This window comes from Symphalangus syndactylus, chromosome 7 (genome assembly GCF_028878055.3).
Source record: "Symphalangus syndactylus isolate Jambi chromosome 7, NHGRI_mSymSyn1-v2.1_pri, whole genome shotgun sequence".
NCBI lineage: Eukaryota > Metazoa > Chordata > Mammalia > Primates > Hylobatidae > Symphalangus > Symphalangus syndactylus.
Window position 1 is genome coordinate 131,098,863 of NC_072429.2, and position 13,284 is coordinate 131,112,146.

General features: G+C 42.4%; 1 protein-coding gene across 5 annotated transcripts in view; it reads right to left on the bottom strand.

Moving 5' to 3' along the window:
- Nucleotides 1-13,284, bottom strand: part of KCNQ3 (potassium voltage-gated channel subfamily Q member 3) — a 349,316-nt gene that overhangs the window by 25,128 nt on the left and 310,904 nt on the right. For 4 of the 5 annotated variants that reach the window (XM_055287273.1, XM_063642990.1, XM_055287279.2 and 1 more), the window contains one exon: nt 9,951-9,977. In XM_055287273.1, the coding sequence (XP_055143248.1) occupies nt 9,951-9,977 (27 nt within the window). Of the gene's footprint in view, nt 1-8,457; nt 8,520-9,950; nt 9,978-13,284 lie in introns of all 5 variants that reach the window. The other variant, XM_063642989.1, reaches the window with a different exon arrangement.

Genomic DNA, 13,284 nt, shown 5'->3' on the forward strand with positions numbered 1-13,284 from the left:
GATCAGAGTCCAGATAAGTCAGAGACTTTAGAAACGAAATACTATTTAAACAGAAATAGAAAATAGGAGTTTCAATTGTATTCTAAGTGTACCTGGGGCCCACAAAGATTTTTGAGGAGAAAGTATTTGAAGTTTGCATTTTAAAAAACACATACCTGTTCATTGCAGCATTATTCACAACAGCCAAAAGGTGGAAGCAACCCAAATGTTGTCCATCAGTGGATAAGTAGATTAAAAAAATGAATGGACATACAGCGAGATACCATTTGGTATTAAAATGGAAAGAAATCCTGATACATGTTGCAACATGAATAAACCTTGAGGACATTATGCTAAGTGAAATAAGCCCTTCATAAAAAGACAAATACTATATGATTCCACTTATATGGGATATCAAGTGTGGTCAAGCTCATACAAACAGAAAGTAGAATGGTGGTTTCCAGGGCCTGGGGGCATGGAACATGGGAGCATTGTTTAATAGAAATGAAGTTTTAGTTCTGCAAAGTAAAATGTTCTGAAGATTGGTTTCATAACAATGTGAATATACCAAATACTATAGACCTGTACTTTGTTTTTTTTAAACAGGGTCTACACTCTGTCATCCAGGCTGGAATGCAATGGTGTCATCTTGGCCCACTGCAACCTCTGCCTCCTGGGTTCAAGTGATTCTCCTGCCTCAGCCTCCCGAGTTACTGGAATTGCAGGTGCTCGCCACCATGCCTGGCTAATTTTTGTATTTTTAGTAGAAACAGCGTTTTGCCATGTTGGCCAGATTAGTTTCAAACACGCCTGGTTAATTTTTGTATTTTTAGTAGAAACAGGGTTTTGCCACGTTGGCCAGATTAGTTTTGAACTCTTGAGCTCAGGTCATACGTCGCCTCAGCCTCCCAAAGTGCTGGGATTAGAGGCGTGAGCTGCTGTCCCTGGCCGAGATCTGTACTCTTAAAAATGGTTAAGATAGCAACATTTTATGTTATGTGTATCTGACTACAATTTAAAAATATTTTAAAAAGAACACAGTGGGCTTTTTGGTGGAGAATGGATCCATGGCAAACAAAAACAAAAAAGAGAGACTGAAAAGGAAGCCGCTGAAGATATCCAGGCAAAAGATGCTACTGCCGTGAGCAGGGTGATTGCAGTGGGTAGAGTAAGAAGACTAGAACTTTGACATCGATTTTCGACTAGTACACCAATATTCCCTGATGGGTTCTAGATGGGCTATGAGGAAAAAGACTGATAAATAACCACCCCTCGTTTCTCATTGCACAGATAAGTTGTGCAATCACATAGATATCCTTATTATAACCATCATTATAAGCTATTATTTTTGGAGTTGGGCAAGACTTGGAACAAGCAAGTGTGGAGAAAAAATCAAAAGTGGAGTTTGGGATATGTTACTTTTAGGAAGACTGAGAGGCATCGTGTCGAGTAAGAAGTTGGGGACTGTGTCTTTTTTATTCATTGCTATATTCCCAGACTCTATAATGGTTTCTGGTACACAGGAGTGTCTTAATAAATATTCATTGAATGGTGGATGAATGGATGGATAAGTGAATGGATGATAGAGAGATGAATGGATGGAAGAGAGATGAATGGATGGATGAAGATGGGTGCAGGGATGATAGATGGATGGATGATGGATATATGGATGATGGATGAATGGAAGCAGTGTCACTAGAGCCAAAAAAGAGAGTATTTCAAAGAAAGGATTAATCTGTTTTGTGCCATTTTGATATAAGTGCTCAGTACAATGGTGCAGACCGAGTGCCCAGCACAGAACAGCCAATCCCACTTATAGGAGTCAAGGCCTTCTCTCCTTTATTCTTTCATCCTTTCATCTTTTCATGTGGAAAGGGTGGGGACTAACAAAAGATCTGCAGTCCCCTTTAAGAGCACTTTTAGAAGGCTTCCTAGCACCATGGTCTACCCTGAGAGAGACAGAGAAAGCAGACAGGTAATAAACACCGGTCACCTTCCACATGCCAAACTTTTGAGGCTTTGGTGTCCTATTTTTCTCTCTAAGAAAAGACTATAAATGAAAGTTGCTGTCTGTACTTATGTCTTAAGATATTTTATTCTTTAAAATAAAATGAGAAATGCTAACTGGAGATGACATGACAATGAACGTGAAGTGGCCAAAAGAAAAGGGGCCTGGAACTTGATGGGCCTTCCTTAAATGGTATAAACATTGAAGAAGATGATGGTAATTTGGTTTTTTTGGATTTTTTTTGTGTTTTTTGTTTTGAGACAGAGTCTTGCTGTGTCACCCAGGCTGGCTCTTGGCTCACTGCAACCTCTGCCTCCGAGGTTCAAGCGATTCTAGTGCCTCAGCCTACTATTGTGGCAGGAAACTTGTAGCACAAAGGACCTGAAGTGGCTTGGAAATCACCTAGCTCAATCTCTGCCTTCTAGAGATAAGGGACCTTGGGCCCAGGTGGCAGGTGATTCCCAAAGGGCTGGCTATTCTGGGGAAGGGGAAGCACAGATAAAGAAAGGAGGAAGCAGGATTGTGATTGGACTGACCACTGGATTGGAAGGAACAGCATCATTATTTTGAAATAACTCTGATGTGTTAATTGGGTTCTCTAAGTTGAACAGGTTTGCAAAATTAGTTCTGCTGAACTCAAAGGCCTGTTTGGTTCCCTCTAATCCAGTGAGTCTGAGGATCTATGAGGATGATTCCAGGACATTTGCAGCTGATACTCCAATGACACTGATGTGAATGTGGAGAGCAACATATTATTTTCTTCTGGCCTCATAAGAAATGTTTTCTCCATTTACCCAAGTTTCTTGTCTGAATAATACACCAGTTGATCAGCACTGATCTCTAGTGAGCATTTGCTACAGGCTGAGCTCTCTTCAAGGCACAATAGGTATGATTCCAGCCAGCCCATATGGTCAGCATTATTGTGATTTCCACAGACAAGAACATGGAGACACAAAAAGGTTGCATAAGTTGCCAAGAGCACACAGCTAATTACAAGGGAAGCCAGGTTTTGAAGTCTAGTAGTCTATGGACTCTGTCCTCAGTCCCTACGGCTATGACTACCTCCTAATTCTATACTACCTAGTTATTTTTATTCCCTGGTTAAAGAGAAGAAATGACCACAGATCTGGAGGGATCCAGGCAGACACAGGTTCAAATCCCAGCCCCTGTGTTAGTTGTTTCACCTTGCTAATCCCTAGTGTCCCCATTGGTGTAGGGGGATAATAAAATCTAAATCTTTCATAAATATCTATCTCAAAGTCATGTATCCTGGATCTGCTGAGACAGGTACCCACCATATGCAACCTACCACGCTTGTTTTTGGCAAACATAGAGGGTTAAATTGTGTTGCCCCACACAAACATGTAGTATCGCTAACCCAATACTTGGGAACGTGACTTTATTTGGAAATAGGGTCTTTTCTGATGGAATCAAGTAAAGATGAGGGCATCCTGAATTAGGGTGGGCCTTTAATCCAATGACTGTTGCCTTTATAAGAGAAATGAGAGGGAGATTTGGGACACAGACACACTCAGAGGGAAGAAAGCCATGTAAAGTGGGAAGCAGAGATTGGAGGAATGGGTTGAAAAGCCCAAGGATCAGCATGAACTACCTGAAGCTAGGAAGAGGCAAGAAAGGACTCTGGTCTAGAGCCTTTGGAGGGAGCATGGGCAGGCAACATTTTGATTCCAGACTTCTAGCTTCCAGAACTGTGAGAGAATAAATTTCTGTTGTTCTAAGTTAACCCATTTTGTGGCAATTTGTTATGGCTGCTGTAGAAATCTAATAGCAAATGAGGGCTTGGTGAATGTACTTAGTGAAAAGTTCTGTTTTCAGACTGATGAAGCCAAGTCAGGGAGCTGAGATACATTATTGTGTGCTAAGGGATACCATGCTCACAGGTAGAAAGAGGCCACATGAACCATACGGAGGACCATCTTTTCCCTATTTTTGAAGTCATAAAAATGCAATGTCTATACTTTAAGAAGAATTGGGAAGAAGCTGATAGCTCTACTAGCTTCTCTCGATGGAAGGAGGTGAATTATCCAATTGGGTTATGGTGTGTGCAACAGCCATTCACCCATGTTCTTTGATTGGGAGAGTTCTGTATTAAATGTCAGTGTTCAGATACGGTCTTTCTCTCTCTAGCTCTCAGTGCCCAGTGGCTGACTGGGAGAGTGTTTGCTCTGTCCCTGTGCTGTTTCCAAGGACACACTTGGTGAGAAATGTTGCCCCCAGAGCCAACCCTGCTTTATCCAGAAATTGTAACCTGTGTTTTATTTTATTTTTATTTTTATTTATTTCACTTTAAGTTATGGGATACATGTGCAGAACGTGCAGGTTTGTTCCATAGGTATACATGTGCCATGGTAGTTTGCTGCACCTATCAACCCATCATCTATGTTTTAAGCCCCACATGCATTAAATATTTGTCCTAATGCTCTCCTGCCGCTTGCCCCCCATCCACTGACAGGCCCTGGTGTGTGATGTTCCCCTCCCTGTGTCCATGTTTTCTCATTGTTCAACTCCAACTTATGAGTGAGAACATGCGGTGTTTGACAACCTGTGTTTTAATCCTTTGACTTCTAGGTATATTTCTTAATTGGTTCACAATTCAGAGGGGAAGGGGTATTATACATAGCCCCCCACACCACATTATCCCAAGAGGAAAACTGAGACAAAGCCTTCAGGACATATCCGGGGTCCCTCTGAGGTTAAATAAAATCGGTCCAAATCTCACCTCTGCATCTCAGTTACTCTGCAGCCTGGGATAATGTTGCAGGGTCTGGATAGCAGGAGAAAATACTAATAGCTACGGGGTTGTGTTGAAGCCTTTTGTTTTGCTCTGGTTAACAATTTCCTCACCAGTAAAATTAGGGGATTGGATTGATTGAGCTCTAAATTCATGTTTACCTTTAGCAGTCATTGATTCTGAAGCATGGAAGGTGTTTGATTGCCAACATTGTTCATGACTCTGTGAGATAAATTTCATGTGGCCGATGTCACAGGGAGAAGGCAAAGTGTGAATTATAGTGTCTGACCAAATGTTCTTTCACACCACAGACGACCTTGGCTCTGTGCCTTTTCTTGCCTCTATAGCCTCCTCCCGTCCCTATAGCAGGGACTTCAGCTAGGTGGGCCAAGAAAGGGTAGAAGAAAACAAAACGAGCAAAAGGGACACCTGCCGTGACTGACTAGGTAACTGTTACCAACAGCTGGAAGGAGGAGCATAATGGTAGGAACCGTGAACTACAGAGCTAGACAAACTGGATCCAAGTCTTGCTCTTGCTACTTTCTAGCTTTGTGACCTTCTGCAAGTCACTTATCTATCTGACCTCAATTTCTCATCTATAAAATGGTGATTAAAAATAGTACCTATCTCTTAGGGTGGTTATGAAGATGAGATGTGCTTACAACTATGCCAGGGAAGCAGTCAGCATTCTTTGTAAGTTACTGTTGGATTCTTTGATCCAAAGAATGATTCTCTACTAAATTTGACCACTCTGTAATGGGAAAGACATAATCATCACATAGGAGATAAAGATGGTACCTGGGACAGATTTTTTTCCCTCTCCAAATATGAATACAGAGGAGAAGATTCCTGAAGGCTGCTGTTCAGATTGAATTGGTAGAAAATACAGAATGAACCATTGGGCTCAGGCAAGCAACTGCTGTCAACACAGTTATTTATTTTGAGAATTTAAAAAATGCTAGTTTCTATCAAAAAGATGTCCATAATTATCAGCACTGTGCATGTCTAGTGAATAGTTATTATTGCTGTTCAAAATGATGGACCTAACACAAAATGCCAGTCTTAATATGGTTAACTGTTCACGTTCTTTAATGCAATATTATTATTAGGAATTTGAAAACTTACAGGTAGAATTTATGCCTGTAATGAACAATTATCGTGTTTTGTCTACTTGATGTTTCATCCCTCATTCTTTGAGGAAAAAAGGGCCCTATTCTTTTCAAGAAGTGAGTATCACACTTCAATCATGTGACTCTAATGGGGGCTGCCAAGCATAGTCTCTTACACCGCACCCACCCACTCTAACAGGTGGAAATCTGGTCCAGAGCTTAGACAGTAGCAGCTTTTACTCTTCAAGGGGTAGAGATTGTCCAGGGTGTGAATATGTGACCCAAACTGGGTCAATCTGAGTGCTTCTCTGGGATTTTAAAAACTGGTGTTGGGTGAAGTGTAGATGGACAGAAGACAGAGGAAATATATGTGATTTTGGAGCTGTTAGTATCTACCGCTTCACTGATATGGAGAAAGTTGGCTAAGAGAGTAAAATTTTCACAAAAAGAGAAACAGAGATAAGAGATAAAGAGAGAAAATCCTGGGGTCCCATTCCATGTTTCTTAGGGGTTCCCACCCTCTCTGATGGCTGGCTATGTGAACCAGTACACCTCCCTCAGTTTAAGTTGGGTGGAACACTATGACACTTGTAGAATAATGAGTCCATCCATCCATCCATCCATCCATTCATCCATCCATCCATCTATCCATTCATCCATCCATCCATCTATCCATTCATCCATCCACTGTCCCGCAAAGTTAATATCTACTGAAAGCCAACCATGTGTCAGGCTCTGTTCCAGGCACTGTGTCAGGTGTAGGAGATAATGCAGTGAATAAAACAGACAGCTTAGCCCCTTGGAGGCAACTGACTTAATATATATATATATCATCATAGGATCATGGGGACAGAGACAGGGGCATGGGCAGAGGGTCAGGAAAAATCTCTCTTCGGAGGTGACGTTAGGCAGGCTCCCAAAGGAAGTGAAGGAGAGGGCTATATAAGATGTGAGATAAGACCTTCTGGCTGAGGGAAGACAAGGGCTGAGATCATGCATCCATTGTATTAGCCGAGCTCATTCTGCACACATGGATAACAAGGGCATGACAGCCACCTGTGCTGCAGGCAGAGGCCAGTTGATGCGGAGGAAGGCTCATGGACTCCCTATGCATCTGCAAGGCCCATCTTCAGTGTTTGACTTGGGTGTAAGTTATGTAAATGCTTGACATCAATTTCCTCATAAGTAAAACAGAGGTACAACTCATCCTTGAATTAGGTCATTTTTTATAGTCACTCAGCAAATACATGTGGGGTACATCTTACATTTCAGGCAGAGTGTTAGCCTTGTGGAGCTCACGGTCTACAGAGGAAGAGATGATTTAACAGGTGTATATATAAATATGTATCATATTTATGTGATATATAAAACAAGAACTTTATTATATTTGTATAGATATATAATAACATTTAAATCAGTTTATTGAAAAGAACTCAAGCCCATAGTTGGTTATAAAGCTATTGCTTATGAGGGCTGTCTTGACTGTTTTGATTTATGAGGATTAGTTTGAGGAATAAAAGCTCAGTTGAATTCTTACAATGAGTGGAAGGTTGGCTTTGATAATTTTATGCTTCCTTCTCAGGATCTCTGATTCTAAGGTTAATCAGAAGGAAGACAGCCAGCTTCTACTGTGGGCTTACTAGGGGCCGAGCGTTATGAAGCATATATGCTTTATTAGGGAAGTTCTGAGTCCTAACTCAGGGCACCATGAGTTGGGCATCTAAACTAGGTGAGAAGGAATGGGAGGGTGTCAGCTGTCTTCACTTTCATGAGAATCAAATAAGATGACATATGTAAAATGCTTCGCATAAAATTATCAAAGCCAACCTCCCAGTCATTGTAAGAATTCAGCTGGGCTTATGTTCCACAAACAAGTCCACGTAAATCAAAACATTCAAGACAGCCCTTATAAAGCCATAGCTTTATAACTAAATAGGGACTTGAGCTCTTTCCAATAACCTGACTGGAAAGTCATTTTACTTATCCCCATTATAGCACCAGCATGTTAAGTTACAGAGAATATAATTCTTCCATCAGGCTGACAAATAAACAAGTGTATGGGCTACCTATGCTGGAAGGAGGTGATAAGATAAACTCCAAATCTGACTCTATTTAGAAATATGAATAAAGGGGCTGGGCCTGGTGGCTCATGCCTGTAATCCCAGCACTATGGGAGGCCAAGATGGGCGGATCACCTGAGGTCAGGAGTTTGAGACTAGCTTGGCCAACATGGTGAAACCCTGTCTCTACTAAAAGACTTCACCTCAAGAAAAAAAAAAAGAAATAAAAAAAAAGAAATATGAATAAAGGAAGGCTGGAACACCAGGTGGCTGTCAGCTTGTTGAAGAAGCTATTGTAAGGTGGAAAATGCATACCAGCAAGTGTGACTCTAATGCACATGTACATTCCTGACATTCTGTAGTCACCTGGTTCCCTGCCTCCTGTGTAAAGGAATTGATTCCACTGTTGACAATTCCTGCATCCCATCTCCAGATCTCATTTCCACCTCTAGGCTGTGCAGCTATAATCACACCTGGCATCTCACCTGCTAACGCATCAGCCAATCTGACTCTGTCCCAACCCGGGATGAAAGAGACTGAGTGACTTACATAATGATTTTGCTCTTCTTCTCTGAGGAGGGTGAGCCACAAAACACCCAGCAACTCTGACCCTGAGAAATAATGGGATAGATTTTCCCTCTGTGCTCTTGGCAGTGTGGGGGGTTCTTGAAAGGGACATGAGCAAGTTGATGACAAGATATCTGAAGCCCCTTTTCTAGAGAGGCATCCCCAGGAAAGCCTCAAAATGCATCTATCTGAGCCCTAATTAAACCGGAAGTGCTGAATCCAGGGCACAGTGATATTTGAATGCATATTTCAATGAATTTTGTTCATGTCTACATAGAAAAGGCTCTAAAGGTAGATTTAATAATTCACTTGCTGTGTCAAAATCTGCACGATTTAAAACCCTGTTGGTCATGAAAGAAGACGAGCAAAGAGCACCCTGTTGGGAGTCTTGAGACCTTGATCATCTACTCCTGGTGCTTATGGGGTGTGTGATGTGAGATGAGCCTGTCCTCTCCAGGGACCTTGGTTTCCATAGAAATATCTGGAGAGATCTCTGTGATGTCCTTTCACTCTGCCTCTGGGAGCCATGAGCTGCTGCAGATTCTTTAGTGAATGTCCCGACACCATTACTGTCATTCACCTAACCCTCCTTTACAATCTCCTCAAAGGCTCTTACAGTCCAAAGTGGGTCCAGGCAAGAACCACGTGGTCCATTTGAAAACACACCCAAAGGAAACAGAACTGACACTGTCAGTAATTGTCTCTTCCAAGTGGGATTTTGTGTGGATGGGGTTCCATGGAAACACTCGGGAGGATTTGACTTGGCTTCCCAAAGGCCATTGTTTTCAAGTGGCTCCCCTATAAGGTAGTCCAGGGTCCTCTCACCTCCTCTGCCCAAATTCTGTCAGCACTAGAAGGAGAGCATTTGGACTTAGTGTCCAGGAGATTGATTGCGAGGACTCACAAGTGATTTGTCAATAATAATAGTTTAAAAATGGTTTCTACATGTCATATAGGTATATAGATAAATGTGGTTTACCGGGAAACCTCCACAGTCATGAGAATAATGAATTACAGTCTTGATTCAACTTACCATCTGTGAGCCCAAGAAGCAGACGAAGTGATATATCATGAAAATGACATGGTCTTAATATTCGGACCTGACTTTGAATTTTGGTCTTGCCTCTCAATCTCAACCCATCCTCTCTGAGCCACAATCTCCTCATCCACAAAGGACGATATTAGGGCCTATCTTACATTGTGGTTATGAAGACCAAATGAGATAACATGTGCAGAACTCCTGACACAGAACCCAGACCCTCAATAAGAGGTTGCTGCCATGATTCCTATTAAGTTGCCTTCAGATCAACCAGAAGGAAGCCAGGCAGAGGACTACGGTGGTCAGCAACAATGTGACCCCAAAGACTCTATCTTGGGACCAGCATGACCACCCATGGGGCCCTACACCATACAGAGCAGGATGCTCTGTCTTGACACAGATATGGGAAGAAAGGAATTCATAATCAGAAACTTACCTGGATGCTGCCTCTAGCTGTTCTTTCCTAGAAAGAGAAGAGGGAGAAAAAAATGAGGCATAAATTATGTGAAACAGCTGTATTCTTCCTCAAAAGATTGCTGCAAAGCTTCCCTCTGAAGATGATGGCACAGAATTGAGCTCTAGGACAGGATGGTCAGTGTGGAGGGAACCAACGAAGGGGGTGGGTTTATGCGGCCAGACCCCAGCCCATGCTACTCCCATCGGCTCTGAGGTTTTCAGGGCTCTTTTCAGCCACTCATTCATTCATCTATTCATCCAGAAAATGGTTGCTGAGCACTTACTCTGCCCCAGCTCTCAGGTTGAGCTGGGGAAATTTATTTGGTGGTGGAGACAGACCAGGAAACCAGGAATGTCATAATGTAGCAGTCACACACCCCCATAACTTTGTCACTACCATTGTCATCATAGCGAACATTGTCTTAACTCAATTAATCCTCATAACAACCCTATGAATTACTATTATCATCCCATTTCCCTGAGGAGAAAATTGAGGAACAGAGGGATTAAATGAATTGCTCAAGGGCTCACAGTTAGGAGGCAGCAAAGTTAGGATTCAAACCCAGGTCATCTGGCTCTGGAGCCCTCACTCCCAACTGGGAGGTGCACCAGCCATGCTTTACTCATATTCAGGACTCCAAGCCTTTTCTCAGGCTCTCCTTCTGCCTGGAACTCCCTTCTTCTTTTCCCTGCCTGGAACAGTCCTACTCATCCTTTATGTCCACCTGGAGGGGCCCTCCTAGGGGTTCTTATTCAATTGCCCAAGGTCTAGACTGAGCAAATCCCCTCAAAAGTGGAATGGTACTCTGTCAGTATCACGTGGATCACATCGTAGTAGAATTACATGTAGTCTGTTTTTTTTTTTCCTTGTCTAAAATATGAGCACTCTGGCACCCAGCACATGAGAGTGCTCACTAAATGTTGAAAGAATGACTGGCCTAACATGGGGATCCATGGGCGGGAGGGATGGAGACAGAACAAGGGAATCATGGCAGAGAAGTAAAAGAGTTAGGAAATTTATGCTTTGAGGGTCAGCTCAGCATTTAGTTACAGTGTGGTCTTGGGCTGGCCATACATTCTCTGGGCCCATTTCCCCACGAGCATAATAAAGCGATGAGTTAGTTGATCACAAAGCAGGTGGACACAGAAAGCTGTGACTCTCCAGGATGTTTTCTGGGTCTCTGAGGCCAGGAGGTAGTAAGGGGAAGGAAAGGGCAAGGGAGCAGCTGAAGGGCATATTGGAAGAGAAGGCATGGTAGGGAGAAAGTTTAAAGGATTAGCACTGTCCATTCCTTTTTCACTCTCCACGATGAGTATTTCATGCTTCCTCCTCTACCATCAGACTTCTCTCACTTCTCCACCTTCCTCCCAGCTGATGACCTTGACTCCCCTCTCACTGAGATCTACGCATGGTCTCACCATCTGGCTCCACCCACTGGACTTCTGTTTTGTGCCAATGGATGAAGGGCCCATGCTCTTAATGAAGGCCTATACTCCACAGACCAGGCCATCTCTGCTTCTCTCTCCTCTAGTCTTTCCCCTTCTCCCATATGCACACTTATCCTTCTCTACTAGACCCTTTCCATCAAAGAAAAAAATTCTTGGCCTCACATCCACTCCAGCTGTCACCTATACTTACTGAACCCACTTGCTCATTTCCTCATCACCCTTTAGTTCATGTCATCTGGCTTCTGTGTCCAGTGCTCCACTGAGATTGCTCCAGCCAAAGCCCCAGCGAACTCCAAGTCACAACATCCCATGAGCACAGCCCTATCTTATCTTCACTACCCTTATGATAGGATAGGACCAGTGCAGTTGACCTGTCCAGTTAACTGTTAGATCCCCAATACCAAATAGAGTGCACATAAGGGATGATCAATAAATATATGCTAAATGAATGGACTAAATGAATAAAAAGGTTTTAACAACATTCCAGAGTGTTCTAGATCATGGTTGCTAACAGTGGTTTCCCAGGGCAGTAATTTGGGGGCTTCTTTTCCCCTTCAGCATCAATACTCCCTTGCAGCCCAGATTCAGTCAGCCCAGACTGAACACTTGCTATGGGCTAGGGACTAAGACAACTACTCTCACACATTTTACTCAGTTTGACCATCCAAACAACAATCTTCAAAAATGGGTCTTATTATCCAAGCGACCCTTGTGTCATCTTACTTTTAGCCAGCTTTCTCCCTAAATAATGTTTTCTTCCCAGAGATACAATGCAAAATAAAAACATAGGTTTTGGCACAAGACCTGGGTTCCAATCTTTGTTCCATCATTTATCAGCTGAGCGATATTAAGCAACCTAATTAATCTCATTGACTCTCTTATTCTTTACCTATAAAAATGGGGTTATGAAAAATGGAGTGATCCCTTCTACTTACCTTCCAGGACATCCTAAAGCTTAAATAAGATAGTATGTATGAAAGCAGATCTAATGTTATTTGGCCATAGGAAATGACTAGTGCATATAGTCCCCTTTCTCCATTTCTAAGCACTCCAATAATCTTGACCCTGGTCATAAAAGGAACAAGTCCTGGTTACACAATGAACTACCTGTTCTTGGTCAAGTATTTTCTACATCGTGGGCGAAGAAGTCTTCTCATCTCCATTTCAGTTCTCATAGCTAACAATTCCAGAGCTGTGCTGTCCAATAGAGTAGTCATTAGTCACAGAATGTTATTTACTTTAAAATTAAAAAATCTGTTCCTCAATTGCACTGCAAACAAATTCTCACTAGCCACACGAGGCTAGTGGCTACCATATTGAACGGTGCAGCTATAGAAAATGAAGAGTCAGACATAATTCCACTCTCCCTACCGGGAATAAAACAATGCACATGCTCTGTTGATAAAAAGCAATGTCCGATTTTTTAACAGCTTCCCTCATCCCTGCTTGTATATAAGAATGTATAATCTGCCATCACTCCTACCCAGCATCTTCCTGTACCCCCTCGGACTCTTATGACCAACTTGTACTAAGTCCATTCAGTCTCCACTGGTCAGCAGATTGGATGACCTGGGTTTGCCCTCAGTTATGCCCAACATGGTATGTGGCCTGAACCTCTTGGGGGTTCCTGAACTTCTGGGGGCTCTCAGGTTTTTCTCATAAAAAATTGGGTTTGGACTTGAAACTCTTTGAAGTTCTTTGCAATTCCAAAACAATTAGTTTATAATTATAATTTGTAATAAATCCATCACTGCTAGCCCCCAAAACACAGATACTTGCAAATTAACAAAGAACTACACTAAGCTGAAAATTGTGATATGGCATCATGTTGCAGATGGGCTACGCAACTTCATCCTTCCAAACCT